Source organism: Calypte anna, chromosome 11, assembly GCF_003957555.1.
Source record: "Calypte anna isolate BGI_N300 chromosome 11, bCalAnn1_v1.p, whole genome shotgun sequence".
Classification (NCBI taxonomy): domain Eukaryota; kingdom Metazoa; phylum Chordata; class Aves; order Apodiformes; family Trochilidae; genus Calypte; species Calypte anna.
The window spans coordinates 19058099-19084880 of NC_044257.1; the positions used below are offsets into that span (position 1 = coordinate 19058099).

The following is a 26782-nucleotide window of genomic DNA, read 5'->3' on the forward strand; positions in this document are numbered from 1 at the left end:
GAAAGCTTGAAAATTCCAGGTAAAGTCAAATACACCCACAGACAGGCTCCAGACCACGGGTGCTGACAGCTCCCTACCCCCTTCACAGCAGGATCCCTAAGCCAGCGTTTTGCCCAGGCTCTGGCTGCACAAATCCACACTGTTCAGCGTGCTTGTGATTTCCAATTATTGACTACACAAGCTTTCCTTTAACATTTATGTGAGTATTTTTTATGGCCGTGCATCGGTGGCATACAAATTGCATAACACTTGGCTGAGAACACTCTGCACCCTCAGAAGCAGCAGCTCCCTGCCTCTAATTTTCTCTTGCAGGGGAAAAAAAAAATAAATAAATTTAAAGCCGCATGCAAATCATTCCTGTAAAGTGTCACGCAGACTGTTTTAAATTAGATGGGGTAAAAATATATGCGAGTTTATCACAAAACACTGAAATCTTTGCTATGGAGACACCAGTTTCTCTCCCCAGCCTTTTACAACTAAAATATATGCAATTCTCACTCGTGATGGAGGTAGCAGACACACCACCTTTACTAGAGCCTCCTCAAGGAAATACGATCAGCATAACAACCCCCATGTAAATATCTCCCAGGATTATTTGCTTTGCTGTACTGAAAAGCAGCAGTACCTGTCACTACTTGCTATGTATCTACCACCATTAAATCTTCATAGAAAGGAAGAATTTCAATCCAGGAGGCAGACTGTCGAGCCTGAAATTCAGGTCCTCCACACAGAGGGAGGAAGAGGGGCTAACCTCGTACCAAAGCCCTCACTCAGTAATTTTACAAAATGTAATTAACCAGCTCCAGCTCTGTGCATTTCCTTCCCTCGGAGAAGGATTTCTTCACCGGGTAATTAGACTGTCCCAGTTAAGACTCAAGTTACCACAGAGCATATTTCCCCCCCCAAACAAAGCCTCACGCACATTTAGAGGAGATCCAAGCTTTAAAAAAAATAAAAGTACTGTTGTTTCCTCATGGTAACCTAAAGCTCTGCCTAGCTTTTGCCTTGGACACTGAGTGGAGGTAAAACCAAGTGGAACTGACACAGCACCACGGGAACCCCCAGAAAGCAGCTAATCCTGGGTTTATTCCCATACTCGAGACACTTCATTATTACAGAGTATTGCCTCCTTTTAATGTACAGAAAAGCAGGAGGTACAAAAAAAAAAAAAAAAAAAAAAAGAATCCGAGTACTTCAAACACATGTCCAAAAGCCACAACATAAAGACAAAGAGTAGAGATTAAACGCTGTGAAGATATACTCAGGAACCTTCTTTTGAAGTGTCTGCAGGAAACACTGTCATCATGCAGCCATGTTACAATTACACAGTTAGAATAATCACCACCAGTTGTAAGTAGTCCATCTGGTTTACTGAAAAGGGAACACTGCTGGTACAGTATTGATTAACATCACTGGGCTGCACTGACCCCAGAGAAATACATTTGTCTGCTCTGCTGAGCAGCAGCAGAACGCTGCACGACACTGAGATACACTTGGGTTTGTTGAGAAGCCTTTTTGGGGACTTAGTCAAATAAAACAGAAGTAGAAAATAAAAACATCTTAACAGGTTGACTACCACACAGAAATGGAGCCCAGGTCTTTGCTGGAGGGTTTTGGTTTTTTGAGTAGTCTCCCCCCATCCAAAACCAACATTCATACTGGACAATATGTTTAAGTTTCAGAAAATGCTTATTACAACATCATAAAAACAAGAAGCAGCACATAAAAAAATAAAATCATTTCACCCTGAGCCACATTTTTATGAAATGGAGATATGGACAAGAGTATATTTTTAAAAGCAGAACTGAAGGAAGGATAAAACCACTTGTGAAATGCTGAATGTAACCCCTCCAGTTCCCAGCCTGCCAAAGGCATTAATGCTTACATGACTAGTAATCAAGATTTAGAACAGAAATAAGGAAAAAAAAAGAAAAAAAAAAAAAAAGGATAGTTGGGAACTGATCAAGTCAAAGGGCAGAAATTGAAGGGCTCCAAACTCCAAGGTGTTGTTCACTGCAGGGCAGCTCAGCCTGCTCTGAGTTTTGCAAACCAAAGCCTTGCCACTCACTCAGACAAGGCTGGGGGTGATGCAAGCCCCAGCTCGACTCATCAGACAGGTTCACAGCAAACCCTGCTGAAGCCCAGACCGCCCTTCTGCAGGGAGGACCCAGACAAGATGTGCCCTGGCAAGTTTTATAGCTTCCTGCACCAGCTCCTGTAGGACTGGCAAGTTCTCCTAGGAGCAAAGAGATCCAGAGCATCTCTGCATCAAATTAAAAAAAAAAAAAAAAAGCTGAGCTCCACAAACCCCAGACACACCTCAGCAAGAGCAAGTGTCAGGAGGGACAGGGCTGCACAGACAGGGCTCTGATTTGGGGACACAAGATGAAAAGCAGGGAGGGAGCTGTGCTTCAGGAGCAGCTCCACCAGAGCCCTGGCAGGCACAGACCACCCCACAGAGCAGGATCCTCTGTTCTCAGAGAGCTTCCCTGGGAAAGGAGAGTGACCTCCGAGGCAGGGAGAACACCACGAGGTGCCTGAACAAGATGAGGTGCCCGAGAGCTTCCCCAACAAGAGAGAGAAGCCAGCGTGGGTCTCACTCCACAGAGTGTTTTGAAGCCTTTCTACCAGACAGCACCACAACCACTCAGAAGTTCTCCAACACCTCTGATCTGCCAGGAAACCCATTCTGTAAAACTGCCAGCTTTCTTTTTAAGTTAATCGAGTCAAATATTTAGTTCCTGGTAGAGCACACACAAAAGAATGTATCAAAGCCAGCTGAAAACATGAGAGAGTTAATCTCCTTTTCTCTCTCTGTGACTCCATGGAGTGGGGTTTGGGGTTTTCTTTCCCCCTCCCCTCAGAAAAAAAAAGGGAATAATTGGAGCGATTATATAAAAATGTTCCATTTTATGAAGAAACCAGAAAAAAAAAGGAAAAGCCCTCTTAACTCCATGTTCCTTACATTGACACAAAACTCAGCATCTCAAGGAAGCACACAGCCACTACAGGGCACTCCATTCTCCAGACATTCTCAGCTAAATATCTTTGCCTACACAGGGAAAAAAAAAAACAAACCAAAAACCCCATGATCTATACCCAATTTCAGAAGCCATCTCAGGAGGGAATTTTGCTTCAAGAGCTGCCTGGAATTTGTTCTCTGCCTATAGGGCCATGTCCCCAGTGGTAAGAGAGTACTTTGTGTACAAAACCAGGAGGGGGGGAGGAACCCTTTCCTGCAACTGGATATCAAAACAGATCTCCGGAGCTCAGAGTAGAAGCCAACCCGTAAACACACCGACTCTTGTGCCTCAATGAAGAGGCTGATTTTCCATCCGCTGGCAGGACAGCTGCTGGCTCTGGGAAAGGGCAGAGGGCACCCAGGGCTCAGCTCATCCTTTCGAGGCCAGGGGTGGGGGGAGAGCAGCGATTTGCCTTTCTGACCATGCAATCAATCTGCCGGCCTGGGGGAGGTTCATTCTGGGCTGCAGCTGGTTTGGGTTGGGAATTACAGGGGGGGAAGGTCTGGGGTGGTTTTTTTGTTGTTGGGTTTCCCACCCCACTCCTTTGCTAAAGGGGCAAAGGCGGTGAGCAGCCCCTCCTCGGCACACAAAGGCTTCTCCGGAGAGAGAAAAAAATGTATTAAAAAATAAAAGGCCAAAAGGCCGAGCAATTTAAAGATTAATCTAGAAAATAAAGGACTGAAGGCCGTGGGCTCAGCCCGGCTGGCTGGGTTCAGCTCCATCCTCTGCGCACACACACGCAGGGCTGACGCCTACCAGGGATGATGAAATGGGAAACGGAAATTACCATTTCAGACAACTTTTGGTATTGTTCTTTCCCAGCACAGCGCTCACCCCAAAATGCCTGCTCCCACCATCCCCCCCCCCCGCATGCTACCGTGCCCCCCCAAATAAAACCCACCCCAAACAAGGTGGATTAAAGGGAACCCAGGCTGCAGCCTCCCCTCTGAACCTCATGAGCGTCATGTTCCCCAGCAGCCTCTGCACCCCGAAATCCTGACCAGCCCCCCAGCTCCCCCCCCGCTGACCCTCTCCCCTTCCCCCCACAGCCCTCTCTGTTCCCGGGCAGCCCCCTTGTCCCCCCCAGTCCCGGGCAATCCCTCGGAGCCCTCGCTACGCCGCTTTGTCCCTCCGCACGACCCGCGCTGCCCCCCGCACCCCCCCGGTCCCGGTGCCTCCTCCTCTTCTCTCCCCCCCCCCCCAACCCTCACACCCTCTTCCAACCCTCCGGTACTGCGCTTTCTCCCCTAAACCCGTCCTCCCCGCTGCCCGCCCCTCCCGCGGTCCCGGTCCCCCCAAGCCGTACATCCTCCTCCAGCCCTCGGTACGACGCTTTCTCTCCCGATCCAACCGGGCGCTGCCCCCTCCCCGGCCCCGGTGCCCCTCCCCACCCCCCCAACGGTACAACCTCCCCCTCCTCCAGCCCCGGTACAACGCTTTCCCCCCCACACACAACCGCCGCTCCCCCTCCCCGAGCCGCCCCCGCTGCCTCCTCCTCCTCCCCCCCCCCCCGCTCCCGCCGCCCCTTACCGTCTCTCCGGGCTCAGCGGGCCGAGTGCAGCCTCGCGGGGAAGCGAGGCCTGCGGCTCCCGCTGGCCCTCGCATAGAGGACGCGGAGGTGCTGTGCTGGGCTACCGGAGGGCTACCGGTGGCTAGCGGCGGGCGCGCGGGCAGTGCCGGCGCCTCCCGGCCGCGCGCTCCATGGCCCCGCCGCTCCGCCTCGGCCTCGGCTCCGGCGCTGCCGCCCGACCCACCGACCGACGATGAGACGCCCGCGCTGATTGGCCCGCCGCGTCGCCTCGCCCCATTGGCGGAACGCTCGGGGACGGAGGCGCTGATGACGTCAGCGCGGCGCGCGGGGCGAGGGAGGAGGGGGGCGGGGCGCGCGCCGCGTTTCACCCCCCCCCCCGGGTTTGGAGCATGATGGGAGTGCGGGGGCGGGGCCAAGCGAAGCGCGGCCGCCATTGGTCGGCGTGACGTCCCGGCGCGGTTGCTGATTGGTGGAAGCGCCGGAAGTCGGTAGCAGGGCCGCGTTTCCGGGGTGGGGCCTGGGGAGGTTGGCTCCGCCGCTCCTCCCGTCCCTGCCCGGTTCCTCCCGGTACGTGCGGGGCTCTGCGGGGCTTTGCGGGCGCTGCTCTGCCCACCGGACCCGCCGCTCTGCCACCACCTGTGCCAGCCTGAGCCCCGCCCTGCTCCCCCCGTTGCCTTCCCCGGGGCCGAGCGGAGGTTCCCGTGTTCCCCCCCTCCCGGCAGCCCGGGCCGTGCTTCCCCTCCCCGGTGGGGCCTTCTCCGCCGCTCCCGGCAGCCTTCCCGCCAGGTGTTCCAACCCCCCGCCCGAGGGGTGTCACCCGCCGGGCCTCCAGCCATGGCGAACGGGCTTCCCCGGTTCTAACGGGGGCCGGGAGCCGGGGACCGGTGGCTCGGCCGTTTGCGCTGCGCACCGACGGCTCGGGAATCAACAGCGGGGGCAGGGGCCGGGGTGGGTGCTGGGCGCACGCTGGGTGCTGGCTCCCAGCTGGAGGACAGGGTCGGTGTGGGGGGGACAGCGAGTGCCCCGTTACCGGGAGACTCGGGCACCAGGTCGGTGTCTGAGCCCCGTGCTGCGTGGGCACGGACACCGCGGGCTGGGGCTGAATTCCCTAATGACATTCCCAGGAACAGCTCCGGGTGCTCAGGGTTTGGCAGAGGGCACCGGGCAGGAGCTGGGACCGGGCTGGAGCAGCTGCTGTGGGGCTGCATCCTCTGGGTCCTTCCCATCCAATCAAACCAGTCACCCCTTCCCCAGGGCAGCCCAGGGAGTGCTCTCCCAGTTTGGGACGTGTGGGCTCAGGCTGGGGGGGCTCAGGGACCCCTCACACCCCCCACCAGGTGATCCCCAGCTCCCTCCATCCCAACACCTCCCTGCTCTGGCATTGCTGCTCCCCAGCTCAGGGGGCTCCTGACGTCCCCCTGGCTCCTGCTGCTCCCACCCAGCTCTTCTCTGCTCATTCCATGCCCTGCTTGGGCTGCAGGGAGCCCCCAGGCAGCACTGAGCACACAACCAGCAGTGGGACTGTGAGGGTTTGGTTGCTCCCCAGCACTGCCACTGCTCTTCTGGCATCTGCAGCCCCACGTTGGGCAGCCTGAGGGTTGTGCTGAGCTGAGCAGCCCCATCTCTGCTGGGCTGAGGAACACGTGTCCAACCTCACTGTTAAGTAACAGCTTGAGGGAGGTTTATTCTGAGCCTGTCAAGCTGGTCCTGTCTTCTACTTAGGCTTAGTCTTTTATCTCCTCATCTTCCTCCTCCATAAGCCCTGCCAAACAGGCAGAGGGAAGGTTCTTGGGTGGGTTTTTGTTGGGTTTTTTTTGTCCTTCCTTTCATTAAACCTCTCCAAAAACACTGCCAGTGAGTGTTTGCCTCTCGGGTGCCTCTGAGCAAACAGAGGAGAGGGAAATGTGGTTTTTCATTTCCTAAATATAGCTGCTGTGACTGCTTCCTTGAATGTCACCCAGGTCAGAGATCCAGGGCTTTGGGGAGGGACTTAAATCCTCTCTGTCTCATCCTGACCTTTTCTCTTTGAACACCAAAGCCTGGGCTGCCCACCTGTGTCAGAGAGGGACCTGGAAGGTACCTGGGGAAAGGTGCAGAGCAGGAGCCTGGGGGGAGTGACTTCCCCTGGGGGCTGCTCTGCTGTTTTCTCTGGGTGAGGGTGTGTGACCTGCTTGGGGTTGTTACCTGGGCTGGGGGTTTGCTCTCTGTAACCTCACTGTAATACTTTAGGGGAGGAAAAAAGAAAAAGCACAAAACTCTAGGTTAGAGTTGAGGACCTTTATCTTTCACTAAAGGTTCTGAGCCCTCAAATCCTAAAATAAGACAAATATTCTGGTGCTGAGGAAGAAAGAGAGCATTGCACGAGTGTAGAGGAAATCAGGCCACTTGGGGAATGTGCTTTCAGGACTATTTCTGTCTGTGACTGCAAACTAAAAGGACAGAAGGAGCTCCACGACCCCGGGGTCCTTGCTCTCTGATGTCACCATAAGGGCAGGACCTCCTGCTCTGCTCTCCTGGGGGTGCAGCTCTGCTGGCTCAGCTCCTCTCAGGATGGAAAAATGGGGATTTGGTTTTTAGGATGTTGGACAATGTGTGGTTCATGCCTGTGAGCATCACAGATCGGGGGAGATCCTGCCTGACCAGTCAGGTGCTAACATGACAGAGACCCAGAGACCAGAACTCCAGGAGAACTTTAATTAGAAGAACCTTTACTTTAAGCTTGGCTCATGTTTTACTGAATGTCATCTATTAACGTTTTGAAGAGAGGGAGTTTGGGCAAACAAGGCAGCTGCTGGGAGAGCCAGGAAGGAGTGTGGCTGATGGCCTTGGTAGTGCAGCAGAAACCTCCTGAACTTTGCCCACAATCTCATTTTTCTGAAATAAAATGACATTTGAGCCATCCTTGTTTGGTTTGGAGTTTTTTTAAAGGACAATTCCAATCTAAAACGAACCCTTCTGCCAGAGATGCCAGGAAGGAAGGCTGAGCTTTGCTTTGCAGTGAGGTGGTTGCCCACAGCACAGCCAAACCAGTGCCACAGCTCACTGGTACCAGTCCCAGCCTTCTGCAGGGTCACCTCCTTCCTGCAACAGCTGAATGCCCAGGGAGGCACCAGGACCCCTCACTGGGGCTGGGACAGGCAGAGCCAGCTGAGCAGGAGCTGTTTGAGCTCCCTAATTTAGCTCCTGTGCCCTTGGCCTGTGCTGCCAGTGGTATTTTTTGGAACCCCTCCAAAGCTCTGAGCTGCTCTTGGGGAACACCAGGTCTGTATTAATCAAGCTCCCTGCAGCACCTCTGTCTGCAGGAACAGCGAGCCTGGGGGAGGTTCAGGCCTCCTGCCTGCCCAGAGGAGGATGTTTTCCAAGGGCAGGAGCTCCTCTCTGCTGGGGTAAATGCCTCATCCTGGCGTTCCAGGCGTGAAACTCGTGACAGTCCTGCTCTAATTACTGTTTGTATGATTCCCTAATGACAGGCTTTAGGTTTCTGGCCTGCTGATGGATCCCAGGGGTGTGGAGTGACAGTTGCTCACTCGGAGCTGCCTGACCTCCTCCAGCCTGCGGGGTTTGGAGATGACTTCAGCCACCTCCTGCACACAGATGGATTCCTGGGCTTCTCCTGAGCTCCAGCAGCTCTCCGGGAAGCACGTTCCCATGGAAAAATCTGCTCATCCGTGGCCTCTGAGTCACAAACAAGTGATTCCCCTCCTCCCGTCCTACCTCTGTGAGCTAAGCTGAGAGGTGCCCCTGTCACTCTGCCAGAGCACTGCTCCTCAGCCACCTCCACTTGGCTTTTCTGCTGATTTTGAAGCCGTGAGTGGCAGACGGTTCGGTGGCTGCTGCTGTGTGGCTGATTCCCTGTGATCCCCTGCCTGGAGCCATCTGTCACCTGCCTGCTTGAAATTTCAGCTCTCTGGGCTTTAGAGGTGACTCAGTAGTTTGCACCCCAGCTCCGTGTCCCAGTCCTGCCTCGCGTGGGGCTGGGGAGCCCCCCGTGCCCAGGAGGGAGCAGTCTGAGTGCCACACTCTGTTCTGTGTGCTGAGGAGCAAGGCAGGAGAGAGCACTGGAACTCACAGTGATCCCAAGCTGTTCCTGGAGGAATAGGTGTGATGGTTTTGGACTGGCTCACACAGAGGCTGTCTGATCTTTTCCTGGAGAGGAGCTTTCACTCTGCTTGAGGGACAGATGTGTGTGGGGGTTTTCAAGCACGTCCTTTGCTCCTGAGCCTGGGGCTTTCCAGGATACTTGGCCTTGATATGCTGAAGGGCAGCATCTATCCCCTGACCTTGACTTGTCATCTGCAGAGAAGTTGTCTAAAAAAACCCCATCTGGCAGGTGACAGATTCATGCTGCTGAAGGTTGCCAGAACGCTCGGCAACCCCTGAGCTAGCACCGAGCTGTGGGGTTTTGTCCTGCCACCCAAGAGGCCAGGCCTGTGCTGCTGGGTGGGTAACAGAGCAATTTGTCACCTTTTAAATCAAATCCTGAATTTATCTTCTTCCCCAGAGCTTCAGCTCTACATTTATTTAATCATTTGATTCACTATCAAAGTCTGCGGATGGAGCAGCTGCCACCTGATTCCAGGTATCCATCCAACTGGGATTGCAAAGTGCTGTGCTGGAATGAGTCAGAGTGAAGCTGTGGGGACTGCTGGTGGCATCCTGCAAGGAGCTGCCTGAGATTCAGGGGGCAAGAGAAGGGGTAAGATAAGAGGCTGTCTTACAGGGAGCATGGAAGTAGAAGGTGTGAGTTCTCAGATGTAGCAGAGCTGTGCTGGCTGTGGAAACTGATTTCTCTTGGCCTGAAAAAATACAGGGATGGGGCTGCTAATGCTGTTTCCTGTTCCTGACCTGCTCAGGAGATAAACCAGGGATTTCAGACTCCAATCCAGCACCTTTCCTCAGTAGTAAATACACGTGGCATTACTGAGTGATGTCATGGCTGGAGCACATCCCAGCAAGGCCAAGCCTGGATCAGGTTATATCTGTCCTCAGAACACTGGCTTACTCCCAGAGCAGCATATTGCCAGTCCAAGGGCAGTGACTGAAGCCACCTCTCCCAAGGTGACCTCTCGTGCACACACAGAGGGGACAGCACTCGCTTCCACCTACGCACGCAGCCCCAGCCGCCCCCGGGGCCGCAGAGCAGCCCTGGTGGTTCTGGCTGCTCCCAGGGCAAAACCTCTCCACTCTCCCTTCTGGCATCATTTTGTGTTGGCAGCAACATGCACCCCCAGCCTTCTCCTTCCTGGGGCTTCATCATCTGGTCGCCTTTGAGGCACAGTGTGGGGAGCAGGAATTGTGTCAGCCCCAGCACCTCGGGGGCTCTGTCAGTAACCCCCCCGGCTCAGGACGGGTTTGTCACATCAAGGCCTCAGCTCCAGGCTGGGAATGTCACAGGGAGAGCCCTACAGACCTGACGTGCTGCATGTTGTGGTCAGAGGGACCACACAAACTCAGCTGGGGAGCCACCTGTGCCAGGGAGTGGACCTGTTCCACCTCCCTCACCCCCCATCCTCACACGGTGTTTGTCTGCCCCAAAGCTGGAGCAGAGCATAAAGCAGGAGGAACAAAACCCCTCTGGCTGCCTCTCAGATCCCACCTAAGCAAACCCCACTGCTCTGCTGCTAGCAGGGCTGTAATTCTATTCAAATGATGCAACTTTTTAAATAGAGATCAGGCTTAATTAGCAACAGGTCTGATCACAGCAGGGGTGTCAGGGAGGTGGGACATGCCCCGAGTGAAGCAGTGGAAGGGATGTGTGTGGCCAGGAGAGGGGACAGATTCCTCCTGCTGCTGGCCCTGTCCTTACAGCCAGCCTGCAGGAGAGGAGCCCAGGTGGCCAGCAGAGGGGAGGAACACCAGCCAGGGGTGGCAGGTGTGGCTGAAGGAGGTGCTGGTGTCTCCACAGCTGTCTGTCACCTCCCCACCACGGCACTGCAAGCTCTGACCAGCCAGGAGGGATTAATTGCAACCACCTTAATTTTGTGTCTGTAAATTAAGTTGTTTGATGATTAGACCAGCAACACAAAGAGACTTCCAGGAGTGAGGAGGACGTTCACATGCTAATAGACCTTGCTGGTAGAAGGTTTAGTCAGACACATCCCAGGGGGCAGATGACAATTAACATCCTAAGAGACACTTCTAGAAAGAGGATGCTAATTCAGACCTGCTGTGAAGGGAGATAATTATTTATTATTATTCTATGTAACCCTGCAAACTCCTTCTCAAAAATGCCTAAGATAATTTAAGACAGGTAAGTTAGGAGAACTAACAACACTGATGATACCCAACAGGTGCCCTGGAGCCATCTGAGGGAGGCAGAAAAATCTGCAGAAATCATCCTGGTCAGCAAGCCAGGAGAGGAGAAAGAAAAATGGCATCTTGAAGGCATACCAAAGGCAGCAGGCAGGAGGAATCAGACCTGCAGGCCTAGCAAACAGAATGTTACTACAGTAGAGGAAGCTTCTGGACCAAAGAAATACACTCAGCAGAGGACGTGGAGCTCACTCACTCTGCTGTGCACAACAAGTGCAAAATAAGAAGTGATTACACAAGATTTAGGATCAGTGACTTAAAATACAATGACCTTTACGATATCTGTACACTGAGAACTTAACAGGACTCGTAACCTTGACACATTCTGGTGTAATGCCAGGGGCAGGAGTGTCCAACACTGCTAGAGCCACACACCAGAACCAACAGAACCATTTTAACTGCTGGTTGTGTGGTGCTTGGTTACCGAGTTCTCAAACACATTTTTCCATGGAAGAGAGATCACAGGAGCCACCTTATCTGCCTGACAAAGAGCAAACATACAAATGTGTGTGTATTTGCTCACTCATTTTCCTTCTGGGCATCCTCGTTAATCCGTCACACTCAGCTGCAGATCCTGAACACTGTCTGCTATAACCACTTCCTACCTGGAGCTATCAGAAGGGGAGATTCCTCAGCAGCAGCTGCAAAGTGAGGGAACTGGTCTCTTTCCTCTGTTGAATCTAGAGCTCCAGGGGTTGTTCCTTCTTTTCCCAGACATTACACTGAGGTGGTCCGTGACATTAAGAGTGATAAAACCCCCGTGGCAGGGCTTGTTGTGCCCTCACACCAGCAGATTCTGCACCCCTGGTGCCAGCTCTCCCTGCCAGCCTCCCTCACCGTGATGGCCACTGCCTCACCCCGGTGCCTGCAGGAACCTGCTTGCTCCTCCCAGGTGATTTGTTCTCCTCCCACCTAAACTTCTTGGGGAGGCCCGGAGGACCTGGTTGCAAGGGCCTGACTGGGACGCAGGAACCGGTCTGCTCCGAGAGGCTCAGCCGGGGGTTTTGTGACGCGGGGCACGGCAGGACAGGCCGCAGGGTCCAGGCCAAGGCAGAGGCGAGGAACGGCTGCATGATGGCGGGCTCAGGGCGGTCGAGCCCGGGCTGCGGGGCTCCGAGCTGTGCCGTGCCCAGGCTGAGGTTCGGCTGGGCCGGGCCGGGCCGGGCCGGGCCGGGATGCCCCGTTACCATGGGAACCGCCCCGGCAGCCCGCGCGCGAAGGGGGCGTGGCCAATGGGGCACGGCCGCCATCTTGAGGCTTGGCAGAGCCACCGGCCCCTTTCCAAGATGGCCGCCCGCTCCTCACCGGCCGCTTCCGTCCCCGCTGAGGCCCCCGGCTGCCGGCGCGGCTCCCACCCGCTGTCCCCGGCCTCCCCTCGGCGGCCCCTGGGCTCTCGGTAGCTGCCGCCGCCCCTCGGAAGCCTCCAGGCGGGTCATGGCGCTGCTGCGGTTGCTGCTGTTCCGGGGACGCTGCAGGCGGTGGCCTCCCCCGCCGCCCGCCCCGGCCTGGGCCCGGGCTCTCCCGCTGCCCGCTTGCGGTCCCCTCGCCGCGGAGCGCGGCCTGCAGGTAACGGGGCGGAGCGGGACATCGCCTCCTGGAGGGGGTGGGTGCCGGTCCCACCGGTCCGGGAGGTCCTGGCGGTGTCCTGTGACACCCCGGGGCCGCCACCGAGCCGAGCCCCTCGCCTGCCCTCCGCAGCGGCCTTCCCCGGGCGTTGGCTGGAACCTTGCTTCGTGACAGGGCTTGCCTTAAAATGGTGCAGGAATACAGGAGGGGAAAGGTTTTTCAGGTGTTTTGAGTAAATGTTTCTATTTGTTTAAAAAAAAAAAAAATAAATGTAGGTTTTGTTTAAGCTGGGTTATAAGCATTATAGCTACATGACAAGCCCAGGGTAATATTCAGGTCTCAGAGCTGCAAGCCCTGCAGCTGACACGGTGTTTCCATGGTTAGAAATCTTTGTTTTGCAGCACACACAAAGGTTAAGCAGTCACTGTACTTTTACATCAGTTTGGGTTTATTTTGTATCCTTCTTCCTCAGAGCCTTCAGTCACAAAGGCTTTTCCCCCTACGCCAAGCCCTCAGTGCAGTCCTGGTGAAGCAGCACATCACTGGAGATCCAGTCAGGCTTTGGAATCTCTTAGGTGAGTCCTGAAGAGCAGTGTACAGGAGGTTGAAGGGGTAGGATTATTTTCTTTGCTCCATTAAAATAAATCTCTTAACAAAACCCCATGGTATTTATTTTATTATAAGAAAACATATATTATATAAGGAAAATGGAGGAAACTGTCCCTCCCTGCCCTGTTTCCTTGGCACAGGAAAGAATCCATGTGTTTGGGTGGATGTGGAGCTTTGTTTGCTCTCCATCTGGAGCTCCTGTGTATTTCTACCATTCTCAGCCCCCTCTCTCACTGTCTCTTGGTAGTAACTACTCACCCCTGCTTGCCTGCAGGTAGCACTTACTGGTTTACTACTTCAAGCTCTCAGAGGAGTAACCAGAAGAATGGAGGATTCAAAAAGAAATCTCCCCAGGAGGATGAAGGTATGTATGGGCCAAATAGATACTCTCAAAAAGACCTCTCTGTGTGAGGGGTCTAAGTGGACACCATGGAAGAGCCACCTCTGCTTCTGTCTCTGGGTGCTGTAAACTTGGACCTGTAGCTCAGCCTTTCACGATGTTTTGCCTCAGATGATAGGATACAAGGATTTAAGGCAAATCATGAAACAGCTTCTTGTTTCTGTGTTATTTTGCCTCCTGTGCAAGTAACTTCATTGCAGTTCAGTTCAGTGTGTAGCTTTACAAGATGGAACAGAGGTATTAACTGAGGTTTGGAGGTTTTGTTCTGGGGCGTTGTGACTTATATGAACTAAATTCAGTTCTTTAAGCTGCATTCTGGGGGTTTTCTTATCTTTCATTTGCCTTCACTGTGGATGTGTACAGAGCTCAGAGTTAAAAGTAGATTCCTTAAAGATTTCTTAGCTGTGTTACTAATGGTACTTGATCAGAATTGTTTGGGGGTTTTTAATCCATCTTCCTAGATACTGGTTTTTGTACTTCTTGGATTGCCTAAGCCCCAGGCATCCTGCTGCACACAACTTCTTGAAAATGAGTTTTATCTCAGTAAATGTATTCTGGAGCCTAGGGATCTGTGTGGTGTGCCAGATTCTGTTGGGAAGTGGAGGAGTTCCCTCTCTATACCTTAAACTTGAGGAGGTGAGGAATTTAATGATGCTAATGAAGAGTGGAGGTGCAGGAAGGGGATTTAGTACACTTTGGTGTACTAGACAAAAACCTTGTGTAACTTCTGCCAGGCAGTGCTCTGCTCCTTGTGGGAGGCTCTCTTATCTACTAACAGTAGGTTTTCACCAGACATTTTTCAGATAGGGGATTTGTGGGTGTCCCTCCAACTCTTGGTATTGTTGTCAACTTTCTGCTCTTTGTAGATTGACAACAGCTGCTTTCTATTTCCAAAGTGTAACTTGACTCTTCTGTAGAGAAAATGCTCTGCTTTGTTTGAGTTGGTGCCTCCCAAGAGCTGAAGTGGCTGCAGAGCTTTCCTGGGCTGTGGGTGAGCCATGTTTGCAGACTCTGGTGTGGGTTTGGAGCTGTGAAGTCCCAGAGCTGGTGGCATGTCCTCTGGCTACAGGCCTGCTGGGGCAGCAGGAGTGGCCCAGCTGAATGTCTCAGTCTTCCATCCTTGCAGAAACATAACAGAACTGATGGTTTTCTTCATGCTGTGACACTGGGTGATGCTTGCAGGGGCTGGTGATGTCTCCAGAGAGTTTCTGTGGATGTCTGCTCTGCTGTTTGTTTCCTAGGCCTTGGAGTGAGGGATAAACCTTAAGATGGTGGCTCCAGACTTCTGTGCTGTGAGCTGGTAGGCTCCTGGCACCATGTTTAGGTCACACGTTGTTGTGTGATGTCATAAACAATAGGATAAACTTTCACTTAGCTGTCATCACATAATGTAATCACTTGGCTTTTCCTTTGTTGTGTTTAAACACAGTGGTAGAATCCTTTTGGCTTAACTGAGTTTTGAAGTGAAAGCAGTCAGCTGCTGCTGATTTTCAGCCTGACTACTGTCACTGCAGTCCCTTGAAGGCAAGAGAGGTGGCATTTGAGCCATTTAACTGGGATGAAGTCTTCAGTGGGATGCAAGAGAGGTTTCCTCTTTAAAGGAAGTCAGAGCTTCATTGTTGGGGCCCTTGGTGCATGCTGGAACTCCCAGGGTGACTGAGAAGAGCCCCTGGAAGAAGTGTGGGAGCTGTTAAAGTTGGTAAACAGTAACATGCTGTGTTCTGTGGCCTCATTTCTCCTGTGATTAATGGATAGCTTGGCTTTGGGAGGTGGAATCTCCAGGGGAATACTTGTCTCTGCAGTAATTATCAAAAAGAACTCTTCAAACTGTCACTGCAGCCCTTGCAAGATTTTAATCAGAGAGTTCAAATTTGGGGTTAATGGCAAATCATGGAAGCTTTTTGAGAGTGGAAAGCTGGAAGTATTCCCAAAGCTGTTGCCTGCAAGTGCCACATCCAGTTACTGGTTCTCATTTACTGAATATTGTGGGGCAGTTTCTGGTGCAGTATGAATGTGGTACTGTAAAGATAGTCATGCTTTACATAGGCTTAGAAATAGGTTGATTTTGTCCTTAATTAAAAGCAGAGTAGAGAAAAGCTTTGTGCTGCCTTCTAGCTTCCTAGAAACGTTTAATTCCTGACATTTTTCAGCTGTAGATTAAAGGTCCTAAGCAAATCAAATTCCTAGAAGCTGGAGAAGTTGTTTGCATCAACGTATCCAGTGGCCAGCTCTTACCTTGCCATGGTCTTTTTGTGCTGGTAGCCCCATTGTGGACTTTAGATCATCCATGCACCCTCACTTTGGCTGAAATTCAGTACAGAAAAGTGCATCAGCAGAGGTTGCCTCTGGCATCTCCAAGGAATCTGCCTTCCTGTCAGTGCTCATGCTGGAGTTGCTCCTTTTCTCTGTAGCTATTTTTTTTTTAAAGAACTTGTTCATCTTTTCAGTATAATGCTCAAACTAAGCACTGTGTGAGTACCATATTTTGATTTGCTTTAATAATACTCTAGTGGATGTCACCCTGCAGCTTGGTGATGAATTGCTTTGTTCTAATAAAGCTGGATCTAGCAGATAACAGAGGAGTGAGGAGATGGCATCGAAGAACAAAGTGGCTGGGCTGGACACAGTGTCTGAGCTTGTCACTCTTGTGAAATTGCCACCTTATCTGCAGAGCTGCATTGTTTCTATTTAGGAACAAGCCCTTCCTGTTAAACGTGGAGCAGAGCTAGGAAACGAGTGAAAAATGATGCTGCCTGTCTGAAGGACAGAGTACTTTTTTTAGCATGCCACTGGGTCATATGTTTGTCCCTTGGTTTTGTTGCAGTGTGTGTAGGGTCTAATTGGTGCCTCGTGATAAATGCTGGTGTCAGGGATTCATTAGGAATTTGCAAATAAATCGAATCTGGGCTGCAGCAGGCAGATGCACTGGCAGGCCAGTGGTGCAGAATTAATTTATTTCTGGGTGTAGAATAGTATTTATGTATGCTGTGCTGCTGGCAATGTGAAATTGCAGATCAAGAACAAGTGCTAAATTATATATCAAGAACATCCACGCATCACTGGGAAGAGGAGGAGATATTTGTTGTCATCTTCACAGCTCAGACACCAGTGAGCAGCTGACATTGAATTGTGCTGTGGCAGTCCTTTGCAGACCACAGGATTTTAAATTTGCCTACACAATGCAAAAATGTGTTTAGAGTCTGAGAAAAAGGTGTGGTGGCAAAGAGTTGAAGCCATCTATCCCTTCTCCTCACGTCATCACATCAGCATGTGACAGGCAGGGGCAGGCACATCCCGTGTGGGAATCCCTCTGATACAGATCCCTCGTGTGGAGAAGTTACCAAAAGCTTTCTAAACATGAGGTTGGTGGTGAAGCATTGTGGAGAGAATCTGGGTCATTTTGTGGAGGTGGGTGGATTTGCCCATGGTGGATGTCCAGGGGTGAGCTGCTGATCCTGCCTCCTGTGCTGCTTCAGAGTTCCTGCAAGTGCAGGTGTTTTCTGAGGCAGCAGAAGGGTTGTTGGTCTCGTGATGATCAGGAGCTCCCCAGGAGACAGTTATCTCTTAAAGTGTTGTGCTGTTCACTGCTGATTTACCAGAGGCACTACAACTGGTTTTACCCACTGGGGACTGGGCAGTGTAGCAGCATGCTGTGCAGAAGTGGGCTATAGTAAATCCTGAGTATGATTTTTACCAGCAAGGGTGGGATGGTGTTACTTGGCCAATAGCCATGTGAGGCAAGTGAAAGATTCTGTATTTTAGCAGGGAATGACCTTTGGTGGGACTGTAATGGTTCTAGTGGCTTCTGAATATCTGCAATTTGCCAGGTGAGGATCAGACTGCCTTAAAACAGGAAACACTGACCAGAGCTCTTCAAAATCTGCCTGAGATCACAGTCTGTTTTCACACAGTCAATAAGAGCTGGAGGTGAGGGGTTCTCTTTGGCTCGCTGAGGCTTCAGTTCCACTTCTCACAATTAAAGACATGATCCTCCATCCTTTTCTCTCTGTTCTGTGTCCACAATGCCTCACCACGTGGCTCTGGGGGCATTGGGGAGCAGCTGAATGTAGCTGCAGCAACGTGATGCAGGCAGGCTCATTGCAGCCTAGCAGGATGCATAATTTGCCTCCTTTCAGACAGCTGTTTCCATCTGAGTGCTTGTGTTTTCCTAACCAGGCTTTCAACCAGAAGCTGTTTCACATGTGCAGCTGAGGCCCTGTGGTCCTGACAGTCTAGAAGCCAGAAAGGTCATGCAGTACAAAAAAACAGTCTCACTTGGGTAACCTCAGGCAAGTCACACCAACTCCTTTGTGAGCCAAGCCAGAAAGTTGCCTGTGCAGTGCAGGTTAAGTCTGCTTCTGGGTCTAGTCCTGCAGGAGAGACCAAACATGCAACAAAAGCCCAAAAGGCACCATTGTGTTAATCTTTGTCATGTGATTGTCTTTCTTTGGGTCAAAAAGCTCAGCTCATATCTTTTTTTTCCTCTCTGAACTCTGTTGTTTTTTTGTTTTGTTTTGTTCTACAGAGGAGGAGAAGCGCAGGAAAAAGGAAAACCAGATGCATCTGGAACGCTTACGGGCACTCCTCATCATCACTTTCATTGTGCTGATGTTCAGATTCATGGTCAGTGACAACAGAGAAGGGACCAGCATCTCCTGGAACTACTTTGTGAACGAGATGCTGGCAAAGGGGGAGGTCCAAAGGATTGAAGTGATGCCAGAGAGTGATATTGTGGAAGTTTATCTGCACCCGGGAGGAACTCCACATGGACAAGTTGTGAGTGATGAAAGATCTTAGATGAGTTTCAGTGTTGAGGGGGCTTCTGTTAACTCATATCAACCTGGGAGCTGAGACTTTTGTACTGTAAACATAATGAGTAGTGGCCTGGAAGAAAAGCTTAGGGATATCTAAAATACTGAAAAAATTGAATAGCTTTTTTCTTAACAGATCAGTCTGATGCATGACAAGGTGTCTAGAAGACTGTGAATTCTTATTACTAGATCTTGCTTCCAAAATTTTATCCTACTTGAGTTTTAGTTTCAGATGTTCTGTCAAACACCATCCAGCATCCTTCCTAATCATTCCAAAATGGGAGCAAGGGAGTTTGATCACATGCTCACTTACAGGAGTTGCCACTAAGAGTCATTACAGACTGACTTGAAAGATTAAAGTGCTGTTCTTGGACATATCCCACTTTGTTCAGTGTCTTATGACCCATTTGCAAATTGCTGAATGAAATTAGTTCCTGACAGAGATAGAGAATCAAGATCCAAGGAGTCTGAGTGGAGCACAAGACATCTTCTCCCCAGTCATGTAATTTTCCTTTTATAGTACAAGCTTTTTTCTGAGCCCAAGGTATTGCTATAACTGGGTTTGTAATGGTAACTCCATCCTTCAGATTGCCTACGGAGTTGCTGCATCTCTGTTTCTAGGGAGCTGAGACTTAATTCCTGACTTTTATGCTTCTGTGAGGTGCTGAGAAGGCTGCAGGTGTTCCTGAGTTCCTTTGGAGCCCCAGTGTTGGTTACCTGCTCATGAGTCCATTGATGCAGCACCAAAAGATACAACACGAGGCTGACTTTTCTGTGACTTTCCCATGTTGTGCACTACTGCTCATTGCTGCCCTGATATGTTGCTCTTGGTTTCATGTCCCCAGAATGTGACCCTCTTGTACACGATGCGGGTGGCAAACATAGACAAATTTGAAGAGAAGCTGAGAGCTGTGGAGGACGAGCTGAATATTGATGAGAGAGAGAGAATCCCTGTTTCCTACAAACATCCTGGCTTTTACGGAAAGTATGGAACAAGTTTGTGCTTCCTGTCGTTCTTATATTGGTGACAACACTGGGAGAGAAAAGTCCCTTTCAACCAAATGTTGTTATACAAATGTAGAACAAAGAAGTGGTCTCAGTTTTGGAGTGCTGACTCCATCTTTCAGAGATATTAGTGCAGACCTGCAGCATGTCTGCTTCAAAGGCAAGGACCCCAAGCAGCTTATTTTGAACTGCAGCATGCAGCAGACCAAAATGTTTCAGGTTGGTGTCAGGAAGTCCAAGGAAGGCTTTTGTCATTTGGAGTGGGTTCTTGCACAGCTGAGCACTTTCTGGCCTTATAATCTATTACTCAAGTGCAGAGTGGGGTAGAAGTCCTGACCCAAGAAGTGGTGTTACAGCCAGGTCTGTGCAGAATGCTCCAAGCCTTCCCTGGGCAAAAGGCTTTGAGGAAGGCCTGTGGTCTGTACAAATAAACACCCAGGCTTGGCCTGCTTCTCCAGCAGCTGTAGATCAGAGGACAGTCTGCACTGGTGCTTGCTCCAGCTGTGAGCCACATACTGAGCAGAGCAGTTTTGATGATAGCATACAAAATCTCAGTGAGAAGAGTACTTCTATTAACCTTGCAGCCCTTTTCTGTTACCTGAAACCAAGATCCTTTGCTTGAAAAGAAAACAAAGCTCAGAGCTTTTAATTCTGACGTGAGTTGTGGTGAGGGAGAAGAGGGAAGGTCTGTCAAAAGACTAGAGCACTGGCTAGGCTTTATTCTGTGCTTTCACACAATGTAATAATATTTTGTGATCATTTGCTCCTGTGGTTTATTTGTCTTGCTGCTAAGACTGGCAGGTTTTTCTTTTTTCTTTTTTTTGCAAAGCAGAATTTATGGGGTCCAGAGTACACACCAGAGCTGTGAAGCCCCCTCACTGGGCTGTCACACAAGTCCATTTCCATCCCTGCTGGCTGTAATGCTGGCTCAGGAAGCTGCTGGAGAAAGGCTCCAGTGTTTGCAGAGCTCTCAACCAAGCTGCTTATTCTACAGTACTGACAGAGATGCAGTGCAGAGAGCCTGCCTGCTTAGCTAAGAACTCCTGATTCCTGACAACAGATAGCATCACACCACTAGAATTATCTGCCTGATTACTTGTGCTCCATGCAGAGTGAAGGTGGAAATCATCTGCTTTTAGTAGCTTGTGGGGTTTGGAGCACAGTGTCTGTCCTGCTGCAGGTGTGGGCATGGGCAGTGTGTGAGATCCTTCCTCCCAGACACCTTACCAAATGTGAAACAAATGTTCTGTTTGTATATTAGTAGATACCTGGACTGGATTTTGTCTAGTTACTTGTCCTCTGAACAAAATTTGCCTATCTTTAATACATGGTTTATCTGAAGATAAACATTTTTAATTAATCATGCCATATGAGACCTTTAGTTGAAATTCAGACCTTGCCAGCTTTTTCAAACGTGTGTAACAGGAAGAGTAGACTGAACAGTTAGTCAGCCACAAACACAAGCTGCTTCCCCTGCCCCAGAAAACAAATTATTTTTTTAAGGGATGTGACAGAGTCTGAAGTCTCTCCAGAGGCTTGATAAATGTCTGGAGCACACAGTCACAGTCTGGAGTCTGAACCTGGGAGGTGCAGAGCACTCGGGTTCAGTTTACTGTGAGATGTGGGCACTTCATGTGTTTCAGAATTCAATACACTTGACAAACTGAAGGTGACTTTCAGTTTCCAGTGTTGCCTTGGATCTCTCACCGAGAAGAAACAAATGGAGCTCTGTGTGTTATAGCACGTGCTGCTCCCTTTGCTTCAGTAAATCATCTCTGTGAGAGCTGGAACCCACGTTCCTGGTTTAAAGACCAGATACAAGTGTGGAGAGACCATGTGGTTTCACAGGCTTGTGAAGCAGAACAGGGTCCCACAGTTCCCAGCCTGCCATCTTTTTCCATCCTTTGTTTAGAGCTCATTGTGTTTGTCTTGTAACTGTGTCCAACCCAGAGCTGCCATCTCTGCTCCACATCTCTTCCCAATGTCTTTGGTACTGCAAAGGGTCCAGAAAATTTGTGATGTTGGTTGCTCTGGCCCTTCCTTCTGTCATAAAGGACTTGGAGATGTGACCAGGGAGGGCTGACCAGGGTAGGTAGAGGAGCCTTTTGACAGGAGACCCACAGGAGGATTTCTGCCAGGATTAGGGGAGTTGGAATCTCCTGGTGCTGCTGGACACATGGATGTGTCTGCCAGCCCCACCGGATTCTGCTCTGGGTGTGATCTGACTGCCTGAAGGTCCTGTTTGTTTTATAAGAAGGAATGCCTCTGAGGGGGGTGGTGAGGTCAAATTTCTTCCACAGCTGTAAGCAGTATTTGCCAGTGTCCTCTGTTTAACTTTTTAGGTTATGTAATTGTTGGGCTGTTTGGTTTTACATATATATAAATATATATAAAAACTCTGTAAAGATTCCTTTTTCTTACGTCTGCCAATTGCTGCACCCGTAACCGAAGTGTCAGGGCCTTTAGAAACACTGAAAATACTCACATTGGGTAATATTCACCAAGCTGTGGCTTAGCAGTTCCATTTGTCCCTGTCCTGCTTTTGTCCTTTCAGTGACATCATTTCCCTGATCGTGACCCTGGTGGCTGTGTCCATGCTGTGGAGCATCTTCCGCCTCATCAGGGTGGCGGGACGGGCCGGGGGCTTCAACGCCTTTGTGAGTAGCCTGGATCTTGGGGTTGTTCTGCAGCCAGTGGGTAGTCTTGCCTTCTGCTGGCTTAATCCTCCCCTAAAGTGGATGCAGAATGAGAAGTAACTTGTGCCAAGGACTCTCCAGGCTTGACACATCTTGCATCTTTTCCTGTCCTGATGGTACAGTAACCGGCCCAAGCTGAGGCCCTTTCTTCCCCCATGGCAGGAAGGGCTGAGCTCAGGGAATTTGCAGTCCAGTTTTGCTCTGTGATTTTCAAAGCCTGCTAATGAGTTGCAGCTGCAGATGGTGTTTTTCCCTGGGTCCTGCCAATATGCCTCCCATACAGCCAGAAGTAGGAATTGCTGCTTTCTGCAAAACTAGTTCTCAATTTATAAAATATGTTCAGATTCTGGATCTCATTATGTGCTGGCCTGTTCCGCTCATGCCACATGCCTCACTTGCAACATCAGTGAAATCCCCTCCTCCCCTCTCCCACCCTTGCCTGGGTCAGCTGCTGAAACTGTAGAAATCAGCCTGGGGTGCACTGCCACTGACTGCAGGGATCTGGGGGTGAAATACGGTGAGTTTAGTCTCTTGTTAGATTTCCCACTCACTCTCCTCTGCAGTTCTCTTCTGGCTGTGGGATTCTCTTTACACAAAGGGATGCAGCTGCTTGGAGGAGAAGAGTATTGTAAAGAAGTGTTGAGTAATGAGGGCCTTGAGGACTGTATGCTGTCCTTGCATAAGTGGGGACAGCCAAGTCCTGCACTTTTAACTCTTAATTTGGATGAGCTGATGTTTCTGAGGCCTGAGAAGCTGGAAACTTCTCAAAGTAAAAGAAATTTCCGGGTAGCTGTTTTCAGTAGAACATAATGAGCAGTTAGAAGGAGAGCATTCAACTGGAGTCTTGTTCTGACTGTCACTGTGGCTTCACACACTCCGGGAGACTGAAATGTGGTATCTGTTAAATTTGAGAACCTGGAGTTCTGTCCTGGGTTGTGTTGCAGCAGAAACCAATGGCAGCATGGGACAGTGACGTAAAGTGGCTGTTTATATGCATTCACTAGACAGTATTGGTAGTTATTTCACACAAAGTACAATTGGTAATTGTTTACCATCAATACATATTCCTCAAAGCTACAGCTAGTAAGGATCAGGGCATTTAGAAATGAGGGAGAAGATCCCAAATAAAGTTTTGGGCATTTTGTGTGTTTTTAGTAAGTATCTGCCTGTTCTCCATGGAGTTTGACCTGGGTTGTGCTGAGACTGTTACTGCAGGTTTATTCTCTCTTCCCAGCAACATGTGGATAAATAAACACAAGGCAAACAGCCTTTCTGGGCTCCTGACTTGTCCAAAGTCAGAACATGTCTTCAGTAGTTGTGCTGCCTTCCACAGAACCAGCTGAAGATGGCTCGTTTCACCATTGTGGATGGGAAATCTGGAAAAGGGATTGGCTTCAAGGATGTGGCAGGAATGCATGAGGCAAAAATGGAAGTCAAAGAATTTGTGGACTATTTAAAGGTAATTAAAAGCAGAAGAAAATTAAGTCCTTGCTACCCATCTCCTGGGGTAGATGGCTGACCTAAGGAGGTGGATATGTTCATCTCTCCATCCCTCATGGCACTGAGCAGCCTGTGTAAATAAGCTGACAGCTTTTGGTGGTGTATTCAGTGTGATTCCATCTATTTCCAGTTCCATAATGGGAATGCAGGTTTAGCTGCTCCCATGAGTTGCTCAGGCTGAAAAACATTACTGGGAAGCTCTGGGAAGCTGTGTTCTTGTGCAGGTTCTTCATGTGAGCTGTATTGTTCTTGCAGAATCCTGAGCGCTACCTCCAGCTTGGGGCTAAGGTGCCCAAGGGTGCCCTGTTACTTGGACCACCAGGCTGTGGGAAGACATTGCTGGCCAAGGCTGTGGCTACAGAAGCACAAGTGCCCTTTTTGGCCATGGCAGGCTCTGAGTTTGTGGAGGTGATAGGAGGTAAGCTCCTCAGGAGGAAGGGTGTGGAGGTTGGTCTGGTGAGGAGTTGGAGCATGCTGGCTGGGCGTCTTGCAAAGGACAGTTTTAGTCCTTTTTCACATGGGGAGGAGGAGTTGAATAGTTGTACTAAAGATGAAATGTTTTCAGTGAGAAGAGAGTACTTACTCTGTAGTACCTAAAATGCATTTCTAGTTTCTGACTGTGCAGCCCTGGTTCTTCACCTGAAAGCATTAGCTCTGACTTCCCTGTGCCTTAATAATATTAATGCCACTGACTGAGGCTTCCTTCCTTGTATGAGAACACCAGTGGATTTTCTACTGTTCCCTGCTGATGGGGAAAGTTTGGCCTCTTTGAACCCTGGGTTTTCCATCTTCCTCCCTTTCTTCCTGCTAGACCTCCTGAGACCCAGCAAGGGTCAGTGTGCAGGACCATGCTGAATATTTTGCCTTCTGATTTGTGGAAGGAACAGGAGTTCATGTAAGGAGCTGAGAGCAGAACTCCTGTTAGAGCAGCTGTAGGAGTCCCTGCAGTTTTGGGAGCTCAATTCAAAGCCAGGACACTCCAGGAGGAGCAGTGCCTGAGGACTGAACATGAATTCTGTGGCTGTTTCTTTACGCCAGGAGTGTTGAGAACAGGAACTGTCTTACCCTGAGTGTTTGTCCATTGTCAAGTGTCACATTAGGGGCCAGTAATGCTGCTCTCCAGCTTGCTGATGATTTTAGGTACAAGACTTAGTACTTCTTCCCTTCTCCTGTAGGTCTTGGAGCTGCCAGGGTTCGGAGCCTGTTCAGAGAGGCTCAGGCTCGTGCACCCTGCATCGTCTACATCGACGAAATCGACGCCGTGGGCAAGAAGCGCTCGACCAACATCTCTGGGTTTGCCAATGCTGAGGAGGAGCAGACCTTAAACCAGCTGCTGGTGGAAATGGATGGTCAGTATTTCTCTCTGCCTTTTAGCAGCTGGGTGCCTTATCACCTCAGAAATCCAGGCTGTTGGCCTCTATCTTTTTCCTGCTGGACCTTGCCATGCCACTTCTCCATTCTCACTGCAGTAATAACCATTGCACTGAAACAAGTCTTAATCTACTCTTCCCTCCTGGAGGATTAGGCAAGACTATTCCAGAGCTGGTGGTGCCAAAGGAAGTAATGGTGCTTAGGACAGCATAGAGTTTGAGCTGTGATTAAATTCCAGAGGTAATCCTTTTGAAATCTAGAAATTTCTGTAGGCTTTTAAGGGTTTGGTGCTAAATCTAGCAAATTTGAAAACCTTGGAGCCAACTGGTTTTGTCACTGTACTGAAGAGCTTGATTCAGAAGAGAACATAGTGTCACCTCTTAGTGAATTTGTACCAACAGCCACATGAGCATCCACCTGCTCACTCAACAGAATGTGTGTTAGAGATCATGGCTGGCAGAGGGCAGCACCCATAAAGACTCCTCCTGTAGTAAATGGCTTCAGTTTGGGAGAATGCTTTCCCACTGACAGTTGGGGGAGAATTATTTACAGTACAGGGGAAACAAAAGAAAATGAATTGGCAGGAAGGGCAGTGCAGTCTGTAGAGGGTGACATTTAGGTCCAGCTGGCTGTTAAATGTTGTTGGATACTTGTTGTTTTCTGTCTAAGACAGGTAGTGGTTTAAAGCCTGTTAAGGTTTAAAGTTTAGGTCTCCAGAGGGACCTTAGCAATGTAATGCAGCCAATTCTCCCCTCCTTTCACTTAATCTCACATTTTCTGCCTGTCTACAGGATCTCTATGTAAAGTGAGAGAGAATCTTTGCAAACAAGCCCCAGTTTAATGCCACACTTCTGGAGGGTTTCTGGCTGCACCAACATCTGAAGTCGGCCGCTTTCTCAGACACTTTCACATAGGTACCAAAAAGAATGAATCCTGTGGCTATTCTTAGTCAGAACCCTGTCAGAGCCTGCAGCCCTGACCCAACCTGGAGTGCTTCTGTTGCTTAATCTCATTACTATTACAGAGCAGGGCAAGGGATCAACAACTCTCTGCCCATCAGGGAGTATTTGTATCAGTTTACTGTTTTGTGGGCCAGAGGTGCCTTTTCTCTTGGCTGTGACTGTGACACTGATTGTCTCATCACACTCTTATGAAAAATTAAAAGCTATCCTGCACTAAAAGCATCTCACTTTCTCCAGACCTTAGTGGTTACAACTATTTGCTTTTTTTTTTTCCTGGAAGTTTGCAGTGAAATGGAGATGCAGCCCTGCTGAAGGGGAGTAGGTCCTGCAGTACAGCAGCAAGGATCTGGAGTCAACCCTCTCTTTCCAAGGAGAGAAGTTTCCAAGAGAGACTTATAAAAATTCTTTTAGCAAAGGGTAGATGTTCCTTCATTCTTCACACAAGATGATCTCTAATTTTGGATCTCTGCCCTTGCTGCAGAAGGAGGAGAAATCATAAGCAGGAGCACAGCATGGTACAGACAGCCTAGAGTGGCCCTGCTTTGCAGAGACCCTGCAGACCTCTCTGTGCTTCAGCACAGATGTCATGAAGTTTTTGAAGGAGGGGAATGAGGTTTGTGTAGTTCCTAACCAGCCAGCCAGAGATCTAGTTAGCAGAAGAACACCTCTGAAACATCCACTGCTACATAGGTACCAGAAATCACCATAAATACTTCTCTGCACTTCCCTGGGACTTTGCACATGCACTGACTCAGGCAACTTGGCCAAGTTCATAAATACATTTAGAGTGAGTATAACTGTTTACAGCTGTATCTGTATAGTAGATGGACTTGACAGAACAGGCTAGGAGTAACACACAGTCCTGCCTTGGTTGGAATTTTTTCTCCTGAGAGTTACAGGGTGAGCTGGTGACAGGTTGATGCTGAATTAAAGGGAGGTCCATGTCTCTGTCCAGGAATCTGTAGCTGGTACAACCCACATCTTCATACCAAAAAT

At 50.0% G+C, this 26782-nt stretch overlaps 2 protein-coding genes and 1 long non-coding RNA gene across 4 annotated transcripts in view; 2 read left to right on the top strand and 1 right to left on the bottom strand.

Annotated features, from left to right (window-relative positions):
* The window catches only part of ANKRD11 (ankyrin repeat domain 11), a 141417-nt gene extending 136652 nt beyond the window's left edge, over nucleotides 1–4765 (bottom strand). Inside the window, exon 1 of the mRNA XM_030457533.1 lies at nucleotides 4554–4765. The gene's annotated coding sequence lies outside the window, so the exon portion shown is untranslated. The remainder of the gene's footprint in view (nucleotides 1–4553) is intronic.
* Nucleotides 4766–6584: 1819 nt separating this feature from the next.
* On the top strand, nucleotides 6585–7455 carry LOC115598926. The gene is made up of 2 exons (XR_003988016.1): nucleotides 6585–6630; nucleotides 7132–7455. It is a non-coding gene; the product is annotated as an uncharacterized LOC115598926 (long non-coding RNA).
* Nucleotides 7456–12086: 4631 nt separating this feature from the next.
* SPG7 (SPG7 matrix AAA peptidase subunit, paraplegin) overlaps nucleotides 12087–26782 on the top strand; it is a 28251-nt gene continuing 13555 nt past the window's right edge. The window contains exons 1-9 of one of the 2 annotated variants that reach the window (XM_030457534.1): nucleotides 12087–12432; nucleotides 12905–13007; nucleotides 13316–13405; nucleotides 17967–18217; nucleotides 19098–19237; nucleotides 21812–21914; nucleotides 23287–23412; nucleotides 23709–23871; nucleotides 24629–24802. In XM_030457534.1, coding sequence (XP_030313394.1) covers nucleotides 12301–12432; nucleotides 12905–13007; nucleotides 13316–13405; nucleotides 17967–18217; nucleotides 19098–19237; nucleotides 21812–21914; nucleotides 23287–23412; nucleotides 23709–23871; nucleotides 24629–24802 — 1282 coding nt within the window. In that variant the 5' untranslated portion in view covers nucleotides 12087–12300. The remainder of the gene's footprint in view (nucleotides 12433–12904; nucleotides 13008–13315; nucleotides 13406–17966; nucleotides 18218–19097; nucleotides 19238–21811; nucleotides 21915–23286; nucleotides 23413–23708; nucleotides 23872–24628; nucleotides 24803–26782) is intronic. The other variant, XM_030457535.1, reaches the window with a different exon arrangement.